The sequence below is a fragment of the Cucurbita maxima genome, unplaced genomic scaffold (assembly GCF_002738345.1).
Source record: "Cucurbita maxima cultivar Rimu unplaced genomic scaffold, Cmax_1.0 Cma_Scf00011, whole genome shotgun sequence".
Taxonomy (NCBI): Eukaryota; Viridiplantae; Streptophyta; class Magnoliopsida; order Cucurbitales; family Cucurbitaceae; genus Cucurbita; species Cucurbita maxima.
The window spans coordinates 2,549,800-2,566,306 of NW_019272027.1; the positions used below are offsets into that span (position 1 = coordinate 2,549,800).

Here is a 16,507-nt window from a genome sequence, read left to right on the forward strand (position 1 = left end):
TACTAACACACATATCACCAACAAAGGTAGATTTGTTAATGCTACGTTTAATTATCTGTAAACAAAAGCAAATCCGATTCTGGAAGCGATTTCAACAAAAAAAAAAGCAAAATCTCGACCGTTTAAAAAATTCCTAGGCAATTATTTTACGTCAAAATTTTATTTTTTTCTATCTCATATTCTTTTTCTTGTGTGCACCTAAAAAAAATTGTTTAATCTGTGATTTTTTTGAACTCAAATATCTTTATTAAATAATGAACCGAACTTAATTTTTTTTAATTTTTTTAATTTTTTTGAATTAAGTTGGTTCAAGTTCTTCCGAAGAAAATAATGTTAATTTATAAAATATTTATTTATTTAAAAATGGTGGGAGAATAAATATTAAAATAAATAATATTATTAGTAAGGATTTGATTCGGTTTAACGAACCCAATCTAAAAGATTTAATTTTTTTTTTTTTTAAAAAATAAAGTTAGATTTGATTAAATTGATTGAGTTTTTTTTGAATTATCTTAATTTATGTTAAGATAATTAATATTTTTAAATAATAATATTTAAAAAAATAAATTATTTTAAAAAAATAAAATGTATAAACTATAAATTAAAAGGGAGGAGAACAATTCTTTAGGGTCTTTGGTTTACTAGAGACGTCGGTTCTTTCAGCTTTGGCATTCCAATCGGAGCGACGACGAAGACGGAGGAAAGGTACGACTCGCATCAGTTCTTCTCCGCCATCCCTATCACCGCCGATTCCTTCTTCCAGATTCTCCTCAATTACGAGTCCTCAATCTGGATTGGAACTCCGGCAGCAGCAGCGATTCTTGGTAATATACATCTCTACTTTTCAGTATGGTCCTCTTTTTTGCGTCTAATTAGGGTTTCAATTGCCCTTTATGCTACTCCTGTCTCTGTAGTAGGGTTTTCGCTGCTTTTCATGCAGCCTCTTTGTGGATATTTCCGTCCGTCTGCTTCCTGAATCGAGCGTCCGGTTTGACCTTTTTTATTCGTTGAATTGTTGGTTCTTCTTGTTTTGTTGCTATGGGTTTATGGACATCAAAGAAGAAGTTGTGGCTTCCTTAAATCCAGTTTCTGGATGTTTATTGATTGTTTGTTTTTAAGATTTTGTTAGTACTAAGGGAAGTACTTTGTTTACAGAGTGGAAGATTTGTTCTTGTTGATACAAGATGCCTCGGGATTTATCTCGATCTCGATCACCTTCGTATAGGCGGAGGCTTTCACCATCCCCCTTAGGGCATAGGTATTCCAGGAGAAGTCGAAGAGACAGAAGTCGTTCACCCTATTCATCTTATAGCAGGTGATCCCGTTTATGTTCTTAATTTTATTTACTTTCGTTTAATCGCGTGAATAATCATTAACAATTTATGAAAAGAACAACGACACCATGTCTTCTGATGCGATTTGGATTTCACTGACATCGGAGTTTCTGCATGAATCTTGCCCCTTTTGCTGAAAATTTTCCCCTGTTTTTCTGTCTAATATGAAGGCTTTTCAGTGTTGCCCTAAATTTACTTTTCTCTTGGACTTGTTCTGTGATGAGGTAAGAGGACTTTGATTACACTAATTGAAGGTTCGTTTATGGTATATTCTGATTATTATAATACTGACAGGAAACAGTATTACTATCTTTGTTGCTGTGCTTATTGGGTTTTCGTGTTTATTTTATTGTTTACTTACAAAAACTGATCACTATATATAAATAGTCCAAGTTAGGTTTGGATATCTTTTTTGCTTCATTCTCATTAAAAAAAAAGAAAAAAAAAAACAGCTAGGCGTTCTTGACGTTCTCTTTCAGATTGAGTCATATCTTCCAGATCTTCTCGACCTCTTTTATTGTTTATGTGCTCATGATTGGTAGGCTGTACTTGTGATTTGCTACTTTGAATTTCACATAAAATTTCTGATTATTGTGGCATAATCGTCGAGTATCTCTGGATGGTATTTAATCTTTGAGAAACATGGTTACTCTGTTTGTTGAAAACAGTGAGTGAGGGAGAAAATTTAAGTCTTTGGGGAAAAATTCTAAAATATGGTGTAAAGCAAACAGAATAGACATGAACTTGGTAACATAATTGAGAAATAAGTCAGTTCTTCCTATCACATGGGAAGTGACCAGGTTATGGGTGCTGATGGGTGTCCTGTCATTGCTCGATTGTGACTTTGCTTCTTCATGTGATGTGATAAAAGATGGAGCTCACAAAGGTTTATTCTTAACAATGTATGAGGTAACTGTACTGTGCTAAGTGGTAGGCTAGCTTGATACTTACCTCTGTATGATATTATAATAGAGTCTTTTTATCTCTAGCTCAATAATTCCTATTCATTATACAGAAGAAAAAGCCGCTCAATTTCCCCAAGACGCCATAGAAGTCGTTCACGAACACCAAGACGCCATAGAAGTCGTTCTCCGACTTCAAGGAGTTACAGGAAACAAAGACGACGAAGTTCCTCATCATCTCTGCATCCTAGATCTTCTGGATCTAGCCCTGGATCCATTGAGCAGAAAAGTACCAGCGAAAAATTCAGAAAGGAAGAGGAAGAGAGAAAACGGTAGTTAACTGTCTCACTGATTTATGTTCTTTTTTCTGCCTCTAAATTTTCCTTGGTTTAATCTGCAGGATTATATAATATACTCTTGTTAAAATTTTATTATTTATTGTATTCGGTAGTTCGTTTAAGTTTTTTGTGGGCATTAACCTAATCTATTGCCATGAAAAATGATGGCATTACAAAAACCCACGTTAGAATGGTTAAGTGAATTCTTGTCCTGAGTATCAGTGGTGTCTGTAACAAATATCCAAAATAATGATTACTCTTTAGCTAGAAAATGATCTAAAGGCAGTTGGAACAACAACCTAGTTGTTTACATGGTCTTATCTTTATTTTTTTCCATCAAAATTTTAAACCTTTTACCTTCTTGACTGGAGGGTTGGTCATGTCCCATTTGTTTCGTTTCTTATTTCTCGTGTTAGATGTAGTGCAATTCTTTTTGTTCTATTTCCAGACACCTCATATGTCTGGTGATACTTTTTTTTGCTGGTTCTTTTGTGAAGTCAATAACAAGGAATGGTCCATCCCCTGCAACAGCTGGTCATATAGTGTGTAATCTTGAAACACTAAATATCTAATTAAGCTTTAGTTTAATATGGTTATTCCAGAACTTTCTATGTACATGTACCTGCACCTGCACCTGCAGTGCTTGTGCAGATTCCTTACTAAGTTAGCCTATAGGTGGATGAAAATTCTGGGCTTCCATCTCTAAACATTATGATTTTGTGTGATTAAATTCTTTTTAATTCCATATCATAAAGTTGTATAAGTAATTTCCTTTTAGTATTTGAAATGATTGAAAATGGGGACAGATTTGTATAATAACGTTACAATTCTGTGGACCATTGTCCTTTCAGTCTTCTCGTTGCAAAATACTCATTCTTCTATTGGCAATGAGGGATATTTATGTACTACGGATGATCAAGAACCAAAAATTTACATGGAGAATAAATTCTCATGTTCCTTTAAGGTGTACTGAAAAGATTTATTGCTTAATTGGTATGGGATGTCAGTCAAGGGAAGATATTAGGATGCTTTATTAATTTATTTTAGTTGTACCTTCATTTTACTGGAGTTATAACCTAATAGTAGTGGAGTCTAGGCGTTGTTTTTACTTACCAAAACCCATTTAATTTTCTTTCAATTGTTTACTTTAACAGAAAAATCTTTATGCATGCTTTTTTGGAGGAGTTTTGTAGTTTGATGTTTCAAAATCTGCTGTTTCTCTTTCTGCAATGAGCTCCTGCTGTGTGGAAGTTATTCTATCTCTGACTTTGGCCTCCCTTCTAGTATTCTTCGTACTGTAATAACTGGTTGATTTATATTCGTGTTAATTTTTTAGACTGTTTTCAGTAGTTCTCTCTATGGCTGTTTCCTGCTTGCAAATAACTTATCTAGTCTGGCTTCTCCAACTGGTAGGTTGTTCTGCTTAACCGTCGGCCTTTATCATGCTGACTCAATATGAATTATATGTACGGTCCGATACTTGTGATTTGTGAAGTTAAACTTTCAGGATGACAGTATTTTCTGACTAGTTTGAGTTTGATAATTCTCTAGGAACCTTAGTTACATGAAATCCCTACTGTTTTAGTTTAAGGTAGTCTTAGTTTTGACTTTTTCCTTAACCACAAAAATGGAAGGAACTTTTGCCATTTCGATGTTCTAGAGCAACATGGATACAATTTTCTTTTGCACATAAGAACAAGAAAAAAAAAACTAATATATTCCCCATTCAAAGAATGCTCTAGTATAAGAATTTGAGTTTTTCTAGTGATCAGTTTTAAAACTGCGACAGGTTACTTGACATTCTTCTCCACAGGCTTTTCTGAAGGAAGATACTGCTATAGACTTGTTATATTTGATGATCAATTTGGTGCATCGTTAATATGCTGTTCACCAGTTTTGTAACTCTTTTGTATGGATCAGGATTGAATTAGAGGTATGCCCTAAAAGGATAATCCTGTTTTAGTGCTCTTATCGTCATGGAGGTTAGTTTGTTAATTTATTATAATGCTTATATAAACCGGTAGAGGAAAAAACAGTGGACCAACGAGGCATGATAAGTACGTTGTCTTTTAATCTTTGATTGAATTGGAGGATGCTTTAGGTGTGTTGCATTTAATGTATATAGCCATGGTTAGCTGTTTTCTCAAATATTCATATTCTTCTCTCAGGCGACAAAAGGTGACAGAGGCAAAATTTCTTGAAAAAGAGACGGCAAAAAGATTGGAAGAAGCCATTCGTAAGAAAGTCGAAGCGAGCCTGAATGACGAGGACGTTAAGTTGGGAATCAACAGGAAGATGGAGGAGGGACGGAGAAGGCTTAACGAAGAAGTGACAGCTCAACTCGAGAAGGAAAAGGAAGCTGCCCTTATCGAGGCCCAACGGAAAGAGGTACATTTATTTCTCATGCATGCAATATACATACCTCTTGGTTTCATTGGTTCGGTTCGATTTGGTTCAGGTAGATGTCTAAGAAGTAGTAGTTGATTTTGTAGGAAGAAGCTAGAAAAGAGAAGGAAGAAGTAGAAAGGATGGTAGAGGAGAGGCGGAGGAGAGTAGAAGAGGCTCAGAGAAGTGAGGCTTTAGAGAGACAACAGAGGGAGGAGGAGAGATATAGGGAACTGGAAGAGCTACAAAGGAAGAAAGAAGAAGCCATTAAGAGGAAAAAACAGGAAGAAGAGGAACAGCGACTTAACCAGATGAAACTTTTGGGTAAAAACAAATCACGCCCCAAATTGTCATTTGCCATTGGCTCTAAATAATTAAAATATTTGTCCAAATTGAAGAAAAAAGTAAATGTTTAGTTTTCTTTCCATTCGTGAATTTGACTCGATTGTTCTCACGTTCTCACTCTTCGTGTAATTCGTGTAATTTGGGATGACATTTTTTTTACTTAATGCCATTATGTATTCCTTCCTCTCTTGATGAAAGTGCTTTAGGTATATGCTTGGATGTCGTGTCTATGGTATTTGATTGTGAGCTCGTTGCGAGTGAGCCTTAATTATTGAATCTTAACTAACTAAAAAATTCGAACATATTCCAGAATTTTGGGATGAATTCATGCTTTTTACTATGTTATTTGGTAAATTAATAATTGACTTTTTAAAATTTCTTGATAATACCTTTGCTCTCATGTTTGGTATGGTATGAATAATTAGAATTTCTTTCTAAGACATGGTGACCAATTTTATATATTATATGCTTAACCTATTTTTTTTTTTCCTTCATAAAGTATAGATAATAGCTATTAAAAAAATAAATAAATAGTAATCAAACAAATATAAATTACAAGACTTTTGTACATGATTTCTAAATATTTTATGTGTCTAATTATATGTATATAAAACTATAGACTATGATAATAATCATGGCATATTTGGTATCTTTAGACTATATTATAGATAAAAAAAAAAAAAGAGACATAAATAGAGAATCTTATTTATTATCAGTCCTGAAATTCTATGCAATATTTCAAGAATGTAGTTTTCTTTTTGGGCTAAAAATGTGATTTAAAAGAAAAGGAAACAAATAGAATATAAAAAAAATAATAATATCGACCTTCAGAATGTAATTATGGATTGAGTTATATTTGAATGACTAAAAATAAAAAAATTTAATTATTTTTTAAATCTTTTTCATTGATATAAAAATATTAATTATGACAAAAAGGGAAAATATTTTAAATTTTAATACAGGTTTTTAAAATTTAATTCAAGCGAACACAAGAAAATAAAAAATAACAATACTTGTATGCCAAGAATATGGGTAATTTTGGTACGATCCTAAAATTTAGTTTGAGTTAAATCCAACCCATTCAAGCTTATTATTAATTTTAAAAAAATATCATATAATTCCTTATACAATATTTTTTGTAATTATTTGTTCTTGAGAAATATATATTAAAACTAAATTCCCATGGTAAATAAATAGATATTTTACATTTTTATTTTTAAAAATTTGAATAAAAGATTATCTAAATTAATAAAATTTACTGAGTTAACTCAACTTATAAATATCCTCACCTACTATACATCACTTTTTAAAAAAATTAAAAAATTAAATTGTTTTAATAAACATATGGTTAGTGAAACAATTAAAACCCAAAAAAAATAATCGTATATATTTTTTAAATTTTTATTTTTTTTTTAATTTTTATGAATACGTATATTTTTAATACTAAAATAGTCACGTTATTCTATCCCAAGAGTAAAAAATAAAGAAGACTTTTGAATTAAAACCTAATAAAGTTATAAAAAAAAAATACTTTAACCACGAAATGTATCATATTTAAGGAATAAGATATATATATATATATATATATATATATTTAAATTTCATTATATAAATTCAAAAGTTTCAAATTTACCAGATTTTGCAATTTTTCACGTTAGGAGTAGAAAATTTCTGTTTAGCTAATTATATTAGTTGTAGCAGACATACAAAAATAAAAGAAATATGAATTTTTTTAGGATTAGATTTCTAATTTCACCTAATTTCAAATTCCATTTTTTTTCTTGGATGAAATTCAATTATCCATTTTCTAGAATTTTATTAACTCTTCCAATTCGAAATCAGGTCAGCCATGAACACCTCCTTCTCTAGCAATTTCATCTTCATCCACAAATTCCATAGTTGTCCACTAGTGAAACCTTCTTCCACCGGGAAAGAAGAAAAGGAAAAAGGAAAGACAAAGACCTAGTCCTCTTTGGGTGTGGGAGCAGAATTGAAACCGTCAAATGCAAGGCAAAAAAAAAAAAAGCGTAATGCGAGGAAGCTACTTGAATCGGACGTAGTGATAATGAACGATTATGCGAAGGCTGATTTCAGAAATCAAATACAAGCATTCAATCAAATCTCACTTCACAAAAGCGTATTCATCTTTATTTAACCTCCTTCCTTTCCTCTTAAGAAACTAGACTTCGAGAAAGGATCAGAAAACACTCGAAATACACAAAAGCATCGTTCACACACTTATTATATTCCACATCTTCCAGTGAACCAGCAATGAAAAGCAAAATAGAGCAGACGATGAGCGAGAACATCCGTTAAGTTGCACGCAAAGAAGGCCGAAAAGTAATATAAACGATTTATAACTTTACATACACATCTATGCACAGAGATAACACAGGCAGTTAGGATTCGATTCAGGAAAATTAGCGAACAAAAAGTAAGAGAACATACATACGCGATTTCCGCATCGCGATTCCTCCTCCATTTACTTCACAAAGATCACAGGCTTCGTCAATTTGTAAATTTCGTAAACCGAACGCGACCGCCGCTTCCTCCGCCTCCGATTCGCTCCGTCTCCGATTTCTTCGTAGATGTCTTCTATCGGAGTGGTTGTGGCTCCGCGGCGACCGTTGTTTCTTCCGTCGTCTTCCATTTCAGCGGCGTTGGAGTTGGAGTTGGAGTTGGAGGCGGAGGCGAGGGATTTGTCGTCGCTGCAACTGGTAGATGAGGCGGTGAGTTCGTCATGGAAATCGGAGTCTTCGCTGAGATGAATAAGCTGTATTGCGACGTCGATTTCAGAATCGGAGAAGGAGGAGGTCTGGAATCTTCGATTCTTGCTGGTGGAAACTGATTTCGCCATTAGAGAGTACGTCCGTTGAAAGCTAGACGAAGGGTAAGTTATAGACGGACGCAACACATACGACTGCTTACAAATTACATATATATATATATATATATATGAATAAGTGGGTCGGTTGTTTTTCTTAATCAATTAATCAATTAATTGTTTATTATTTATTTTAAATTAGAATCTAATTAAGTTATAATGGGAATAGATTATTAATTATTTTCATTAATATTATTTATTTTGGACGTTTAAAATCAATGATCCAAAATATTTAAACTCATTATTAATTTTAAAAAATAATTTATTATTATTAATATTAATATTATATTTTTAATAAGAGTTGTTTGAAATATATCATTTACTCGAAGTTTAACCAGTTCTAATTCTATTTTATTATTTTACTTATTTAAATGAATAAATAACTAAGATTAATATTGAGTGCATATTATCACGGTGTAAAATATATTATTCTCAACTAATCAATTATGAGGAGAGATTAAATATTTACTCGAGACAATTTAAATCAAATAAGTTGTGACAATTAGTATTATTAATACACGACATCTAATCTTATCCATATACTATACTTTAAATTATTAGTAATGGAATTAAATTATTAAAAAGGATATATATAATAACATAATATATTAAATAATTAAAATAAAACAATAATTAAGGATTAATAAATACAAATGAAAAAGAGGATAAAAAGGCGCTGAAGAAATGGGAGTACTAACTTGGAACGGCAGCGACGCAACTACCTTCGTTCTTGATTCTTGAAGCTCTCATCAATGGCGTTTCAACTCCGAATCAAGATCGGACTCCATGGCTATGTTGCTCTCCTCATGCTTTCGTTTTTCTTCAACAAAAACTCCATTGTCACCTCCATTCCAACGCAAGAACTCGATGCAATGCTCTCCATTGTCAGAGCACGAGGCTACAACCTCTTCTCCAACGCCATAACCACTTCCGACCTCCAACTTGACCTCCTCGCCGCCGCCGACAATGCCTCCTTTACCCTCTTCGCTCCCACCGACTCTTCTCTCTTTGCCCTAGCCATGACTCAGTCCGCCTCCGTCTACACCGCGACTCTCCGCTACCACGGCCTCCCTCGCCGACTCTCTGTTTCGGATCTCAACAGCTTGCCATCTCAGGTAGCGATTCCGACTCTTCTTCGCTCGCAGTACGTTTCTGTTACTCGCTGCCACCGCGGATCTCGCTCTGACGCCATTTCCGTTAACGGCATCAATGTCGTTCTGCCTGGATTGTACTACGGTCGTCACGTTGTGGTCCATGGCTTGGGAGGTATTCTCAGTCTCCATTCTCAGAACGGATATACGTACGGTTCTCCTCCTCCTCTTTCGCGGTTTCGCCCTAGCGGTCCAAGGAGCTTTCCGCCTCAAATCGATCTCGGTTCCAACGAAAACAGAGATTTCACAGTTTCGCCTGCTGATCGCTCAATCGACCAGTCGCCAGTTTCACCGCCAATTAGTCCGAGTAGTTTTTCAAACAAAACTGTAGATCTTCCTTTCAATCGCGTATTTCTTGGTCCTGCGTCAGAGCAACCGAATTTCCCGGTCGAATCGCCGGCGATTTCTTCGCCATCAGTTAGTCCTGGATATCCGCCGACGATTTCAAGTGATTTAACTCCGACGATGCAAAATGAGAACACAGTGACACCGACACCGACGCCGTTGATCAGCGGCGAGGAAGCCAGCGATTCGGGGAGGATGATGAAGTCGGAAGACGATATGACGGGAAGAACAGTGGAGGAGTACGAGCCATTGGATTGGATGAGTTTAGGATTCGGCGAAAGAAATTCAGACGATATTGATGTTGAAGACAGTCATCCTCGTCCGAATGAGGCGCGGCGTCTTTGAATTTTTCATGGACATGGAATGAAATCTCTCTGTTGGTCGCGCAGATATCAGATTGCAAACGGTACTGATTTTTTTTCTTCTTCATTCTTCCATTTGCAGCTTTCAATGGAAAATGAATTCGGTTTTTGATCTGCGTTCGAATGGATTCTGTGTTCATCCTTTGTTTGTGTTCATTGTGAGATTTCTTTTCTGAGAAATTTCAGTTCGTAATTTCATAGCATTAACATATGATTAAATTCACAGCTAAAATGGTTAAGCAAAATGATTTAAAATATATTTTTTTATATTTAATATATCTATCTAATATACTTAATTATTTTAATATATAATGTAACAATTATAATAAATATGTTTCTTTTCTATATTTAATAATATTGATTTTAACCTTTTCAATTTTATTTTTTAAATAAATTATTCTAATAATAGAAAGTTTATAGATTAAAAGGTTTGATTAACTAATTTTATTAATTAGTTAATGAACAACATAATTTATGTTTATAATAAAATTTATTGTGATACAATAAAAGATTCAATTTTTAATATTATAAGATTTTTTACTATTGTTTCCTAATCTTATAATTTGAAAATTGAATTTCGAAAGTTGATTTTTTTACTATTGTTTCGTAATCTTATTGGTAAAATAGAAATTTATTGATAACGTAAAGATCAAAAGATGGTTGGAATAGTAAATCTCTCGAGATTTGTTTTTCGCAATCTACCTGGTTAAAAATTTATTGATAACATAAAGATCACAGCTTAAACGTTGTTTGCCCATATCCCTTTACGAGAGAAGAAGATTCATTAGCAATTTTACCTATTTACCATATTTATTAACCTAAATCTCGTAAACTATGCTTCAACTACGATGATGTTGGTATACTTTTAGCTCCGAAGCATTGGTACCCTAAGCCATTATCGAAGTGGACCTGATTGTCGAATCGGAATTTCCTCTCGATGCGACAGAAGAGATCGGAGTTAAACAAGAATAATTTATACACTTTTATAAATATAATAATTAGATTTCATTTATATCTCCATGTAATTATTATTTAAATTATTTCGTAATATATATATTTTATTTGTTATTACGTATGGTAATTTTTTTTAAGTATTAATAAGTAAATTATTAAATTAATAAAAAAGAATTAATATTTTTGAAACGTTGTATTAATGATTTTTTTTTTTTCAAATCAGAGTATTTATATATATTTTTTAAAGAGTAATTTATTTATTTATTTATTTATTATTATTATTAATTTAAGAATTATATATTATGGAAGGAAGGAAGGAAGGAGCAGAGTATACTTGGCAGCAGGAGACGAGAAAGGCGAGCAGAGTGGAAACATGGATTTTGCTCGTCTCACTGAGGCCTTGGATTCCAAATCTTACGAAAAGATCGCTGATATCTGTGATGAACTCATGCTTCAGGCCAGATAATTTTGTGCTTTAAGTTTCACTTTGTTTGTTCCTCGATTCTCCGAAACCCTGGCTTGATTTGTTTAAATTCACGTTTACTTCAACAGGCTGCAGCTGAGGGCATTGCTTATCAGGATGAATGGCCTTACACAATCCATTTTCTTGGCTATCTTTACGTTGATGATATGTAAGATCATTTTCCATGATTCCTATTCATTTCACTTCAAATCGTGAAGAAATTTTTAGAATACTGGAATACTTCTTGGCTGAATCTTTTGTGGATCTTGTATTTTGATCTGGGTTTGAAGCGCCATTTTACTTCTTGGGTTACTTGAAGGAATTTTTAACTACATTTGAGAAGTTTTGTTTCTTTGGAACGAAATAAAGATTAGGGCACCAAACTAGAAAATTGTGTTAGATAATGTTATCATTGATTGTACTCAGTCTTCAGTTTCCTTGGGAGTGTTCTTAAGTTTTGTTTCTTGGCTCAATTTCTGTTTCAGATATCTTTTGTTCATTCATTTTCCAGCCTTTGTTCTTTCATTAAATTTTTTTCGTAATTAGGTTAATATCATAACACTTGGTTGAAGTTGAGTTTCCTTATCTGAATTTGTGGATTATTGGCTGACTGTTAACTGTTAAGTGGTTTCTTGCAGCAATAGTGCTCGATTTCTCTGGAAAGCAATACCTTCCACTATAAAAGAGAACCGACCAGAACTGGTTGCAGTTTGGAAAATTGGCCAAAAGCTATGGATTCGGGACTATGGGGGTGTTTATGAGGCTATTGATGGATTTGATTGGTGTCAAGAGGTTCGAGGCCTATTAGCAGCATTTTCAGGCAAGTCGCTTTTATTTTTTCCTTTTCAAAGGCAACGAAATATTTCATTGGTGATATGTAAGTAGCTAGTAAATTCACATTAATTCCATTCAGAAATCCAACAAACTCGGAGTGCCCCCCGAAAGAGATATAAAATGCTACTGCCCATACAAATGATATGATAACACACACATAACTTCTTGACAGGATTGAGAAGAAGCCATTTCAGACAATGATGGGGACTATTAAAAAAACCCGAAGGATTTGACAACCTTTCAAAGAATCTTTAGGTGAAAAAAACCATTCCATAAACCATTTCATCTGCAAAATAACCCAGAAACTCAGACACAAACAAGCTGGAATAAGAAAGGGCCTGAAAAATCTGTGAAAATAAAATGACTTTCCCATTGAACATCTGGGAAAGTTTTCATGAAATTACATATTAGGTTAGAGTATAGTTTCAATTTGGTCCTCATGGTTTTAGAAGTTTCAACGTAGTTTCTATGGTTTGGACTTAGTTTCAATTTGGTCTCTATAGTTTTAAAAGCTTTAGTTTGGCCTTTGTGTTTTGGACTTAGTTTCAATTTTTCTCTAGTTTTTAAAGTTTCCATTTGGTCCCTCTGACTTGGGCTTGGTTAAATAAAGAAACTTCACATGTCGTCCCAGACTTTGTGTTTTACCCACAAAAAAATTTACTTATTTCCTCACATTTCTTTCTTAGCCTTAAACCCTAATACAATCAACCTACACAACTAAAATAGAAAATAACATCATATTGCCATGTAAAAAAAATTGAGAGTAATGATAAAGATAATTTGTGAGGTTTGACTAAGTCAATAGGGACCAATTTGAAACTTTTAAAACTACAGGGACCAAATTTAAATTAAGTTCAAACCATTTGGATTAAATTGGAATATCCCTATAGGGTGGGAGAGTAAGGTTGCCTGTTGTCTAGCTCCTGATACTTAATCTAAAAACGAGGAAGCATGATTGAACCTTGGAATGACATAAGGTGAATGTGAATCTAATTATAAAATATAAGAAGTTGCAATGTGAGCAGTTTGTTAGACACAAAAGCAACAAGTTTGTCCTCAACTTGTTTGAATTAAAAATTAATAAATTATAATTGATTTGCCGTATTTTGATGGGATGGTTACAACCGCATACTACTTATTAAGCCCTTGTTGTCACTGTCTAAAGGCAAGGCTCCTACACTCCACAACGTCATGAACTTCATTGGTACCGATCCAAACCTTAAGGGAGAAACTGTCTGTTTTAACAATGCCAAATTCCTCAGTTCCTATCCCAAACCTTAAGAGTTTTTGGGATTGAAAACTCTTGTTTTAACTTCAATGCTAGCAACTTGTTGGATGTGTCTATGTTATACTTAAAATGCCAAATCTCATGAAAGAAAAAAGAGGATAAAAGAAGAAAAAAGGGGGAAAAAGGAAATATAAAGAAAAAAAACCTGTATCAGGTAAAAATGGATGTTGTCAGACGAGAGTGGTTAATTTGGATGTTGGTTACTGGAATTCCCCAGCCCCAGCCTCAAACACAAACTTGCTTTTTTGGGGTGTCTTTGTTTGGTTGGGTCCTTTTTGTTCTTAGAGAGCTTGTTTTGATCTTTCTTGGTTGCTTTGGATATGTGTTTTTAGTTTGGCCGAGTGTTTTGTTCTTTTCACTCCCTATGGGAGTTTGTATCCTTGAACTTTTATAACTTTTGATCTTATGGACAAAGAGTTATTTCTTGTTAAGAAAAAGGAAAAATTAACATCAAGAAACTTAAAAAATATGATATGAATATTGAACATCAATATAAGCTTTGTTTTCATGCTGCAGATCTTTACAGAAAAAGAATGTTTCAGTTGCTGGTGTCTGCTTATTCTACTATAAGTATCCATGATACAGCTCACTTCTTGGGAATGAATGAGGAAGAAGCCAAAAATTGTAAGCCTCTTTTGCTAGTTACTTCTTGTCTCTTATTAGAATTTCAGCATCTATGAGTAATGAGTAAAAATTTTGAGGGGAGAGGTTCCCACCTGGTTAAGTGGGAGGAGGTGGTGGTGGCCTTGTGGAGCTAGGAGGATTAGGAATTGGGAGCTTGAGATTCTGTCATGAGGCTTTCTTGATGAAATTGTTGTGGTATAGAGTGATTATCTGTAGACTTGACCCTCACCCTTTTGAGTGGAAAGCTATTTCTCCTCAATTTCCTTCTTTCTCTCAATTTATCAATTTCTCTATTAGGACTGCTTGAGAATTTATTTTTTGTTGGATCATTGTGTGGGTGATGAGTCTTTCTGTGTTTCATTTTCATACCATCTTTTGAACAAGAGGTTGCATCTGGTGGCTTCAGTGTTGCCTTCCTCAAACGCTACTTCTTCAATTTCCTTATGTCTTCGTCGTCCTGTCTGATAGAGGGCCGCTTGATGTGGTGGGCCTTCTTTCTCTTCTTCGAGACGAGAAAATCTGACGTAGAAAGAATGTTAGGATTTATACCCTTGATCTTGTAAAAAAAAAACACCTCCACTGATTAAAGAGGGCAGATAAACTATAATTACCAATAGTTGGATACAATTTGCACCAAGTTTTAGCTAAAAGAGGCGGATTCCAAAAGAAAAAACAAACATGACAAAGCCAAAGGATCTTTTGTCCTTTTTGAATGGATGACCCAAAAATAACAGAGAGATGAAGGAAAGGATATCACTTGGTCTTGAGAATTCCCATTCAAAGTTGCCTTGTAAATCACTGAAAATCTTTGAAGCGAAGGCGCGACTACTAAAAATGTGAATTTGGGTTTCTTCCATGGAAAGGGCATAGGACAGAAGCTGGGAATCTTCTATGACAGCTCCAAAGGTTGTTAATGTAAGAGTAGCTGAGCTCACAGAACTTACCCTTTTTGGGTATTGACCAGGCCATACATGATGATATAGAGCTGAATTGTGCTTGATTCACTGGGGGAGAGGACCTTTGACAGAGACTTTGTTGTAAGGGAATAGATTTTTCCAGATTCCAGCACCATAAATATTATCTGCCCGATGTTATTGAGGACTTCTAAGTGCAAACCACCTTTGGATATTATTAAATGCATTAAGATGCCTCTGGAACCAGAGTCGCATACCTATGAAGCTGAGAGTCTAAATTAGGATGTTACGATCGTGAACAGTAGAGAAACACCACTACTGCCCCACCACAAAGGATGAATGCCTCAAAACATGGTCCAAGGTGTTAACCCCCAATCAAGAGTTGCCAACCAAAGAAGAATTTGATCCTCTTTGGAATTTTGACCTTCCATGAAAGAGGGTAGAAAGACCCCAGAGTAGAAGAGATCACAAAAAAGACTATGCCTACACAAGAAAACCCTCTATCTCTAGAAGGATGTGGAAATTTTAGACAGTAATATCTATCAGGGCCTTCTCATCAATGAACTCCCGACGTATACTCTAAGGAGTGCGGTTCGTTCAATAGATTTTTCAAAACTTCATGGAGATGCAGAAGAGAAATACTATCCTCACTCGTACCAAGACATAACTTTTACTTGTTCAAATAATAATGAAGGTGAAACAGAATTGGGAACAACGAATCTTTTCATGATAAACAAATTCATTTTGTAAGTTTGTTATTACAGGTAGTTCCTATAAAGGTTTCGGGCCTTTCTTGCTTAAATTACCTCTATCTTGTAGGTCTGTTCTTTTTTGCAAAAGGATTGCCTTCTGTATTTGGAGATAATGTTTCTTGAAGTAGGCTGGTTTTTAGATGGCTATATTATTTAGACCTTAAGTTTACAAACAAGACGCCCTGTTTGTACTTGCAGATGTAACAGCGCAAGGATGGATTGTTGATGTTGCTTCTCAAATGTTCACTGTGAAGAAACAACAAATCGTGACGGAGCAGAAGTTAGATTCCAGCAAATTGCAGCGCTTGACCGAATACGTTTTCCATCTCGAACATTGAGCATAAATGCTTTAGTGTTCTCAGTTCGTTCGTTCCATGTCGTTTAGAGCGAATTGTGCTTTTAAATACATGGGATATCAACTGTGAACTGCTCTGCTATATTTCTTAGAGATTGTTACTTTTGTATAGCTTTAAGAACCTTAGCAAAGATTTTACTCATTTGAAAAAGGCTTACTTTGATTCATACTCCTAGAAACTCTTGTGCTCGTAAATGAGTTCCATTTAAATCATTGATGGTTTCCATGAATTTTGATGCTTATTCTATTTTAGCTTTTAGAAAAGGGTTTGTGTGGG

At 34.2% G+C, this 16,507-nt stretch overlaps 3 protein-coding genes across 6 annotated transcripts; all 3 read left to right on the forward strand.

Annotated features, from left to right (window-relative positions):
- Window positions 1-615: 615 nt before the first annotated feature.
- On the forward strand, window positions 616-5,494 carry LOC111486696 (uncharacterized protein At1g10890-like). 4 transcript variants are annotated; one of them, XM_023133922.1, is made up of 7 exons: window positions 616-824; window positions 915-988; window positions 1,156-1,315; window positions 2,135-2,236; window positions 2,350-2,568; window positions 4,743-4,962; window positions 5,067-5,494. In XM_023133922.1, the coding sequence occupies exons 3-7, from the start codon at window positions 1,185-1,187 to the stop codon at window positions 5,331-5,333; spliced, it is 939 nt and encodes a 312-aa protein (XP_022989690.1). In that variant the 5' UTR covers window positions 616-824; window positions 915-988; window positions 1,156-1,184; the 3' UTR covers window positions 5,334-5,494. The 4 variants fall into 4 exon arrangements, with proteins under 4 accessions (XP_022989690.1, XP_022989689.1, XP_022989691.1 ...); XM_023133921.1 differs by lacking the exon at window positions 915-988; XM_023133923.1 differs by lacking the exons at window positions 915-988; window positions 2,135-2,236 and having other exon boundaries at window positions 617-824.
- Window positions 5,495-8,842: 3,348 nt separating this feature from the next.
- On the forward strand, window positions 8,843-10,168 carry LOC111486689. The gene has a single exon (XM_023133910.1). The coding sequence runs from the start codon at window positions 8,941-8,943 to the stop codon at window positions 10,027-10,029; it is 1,089 nt and encodes a 362-aa protein (XP_022989678.1). The 5' UTR covers window positions 8,843-8,940; the 3' UTR covers window positions 10,030-10,168.
- Window positions 10,169-11,309: 1,141 nt separating this feature from the next.
- Window positions 11,310-16,456, forward strand: LOC111486724 (COP9 signalosome complex subunit 8-like). The gene is made up of 5 exons (XM_023133956.1): window positions 11,310-11,457; window positions 11,553-11,632; window positions 12,102-12,283; window positions 14,102-14,209; window positions 16,074-16,456. The coding sequence occupies exons 1-5, from the start codon at window positions 11,374-11,376 to the stop codon at window positions 16,211-16,213; spliced, it is 594 nt and encodes a 197-aa protein (XP_022989724.1). The 5' UTR covers window positions 11,310-11,373; the 3' UTR covers window positions 16,214-16,456.
- Window positions 16,457-16,507: the final 51 nt, after the last annotated feature.

What these genes read in the sequence shown, in the direction of transcription:
- LOC111486696 (XM_023133922.1), top strand. Translation starts at nt 1,185, where the DNA reads ATGCCTCGGGATTTATCTCGATCTCGATCACCTTCGTATAGGCGGAGG. An exon ending in CCCTATTCATCTTATAGCAG is followed by an intron (nt 1,316 to 2,134) that starts GTGATCCCGTTT and finishes GGAAGTGACCAG; the next exon opens with GTTATGGGTGCTGATGGGTG. An exon ending in GAAGAGGAAGAGAGAAAACG is followed by an intron (nt 2,569 to 4,742) that starts GTAGTTAACTGT and finishes TTCTTCTCTCAG; the next exon opens with GCGACAAAAGGTGACAGAGG.
- LOC111486689 (XM_023133910.1), top strand. Translation starts at nt 8,941, where the DNA reads ATGGCGTTTCAACTCCGAATCAAGATCGGACTCCATGGCTATGTTGCT.
- LOC111486724 (XM_023133956.1), top strand. Translation starts at nt 11,374, where the DNA reads ATGGATTTTGCTCGTCTCACTGAGGCCTTGGATTCCAAATCTTACGAA. An exon ending in GTGATGAACTCATGCTTCAG is followed by an intron (nt 11,458 to 11,552) that starts GCCAGATAATTT and finishes TTACTTCAACAG; the next exon opens with GCTGCAGCTGAGGGCATTGC. An exon ending in TGAGGAAGAAGCCAAAAATT is followed by an intron (nt 14,210 to 16,073) that starts GTAAGCCTCTTT and finishes TTGTACTTGCAG; the next exon opens with ATGTAACAGCGCAAGGATGG.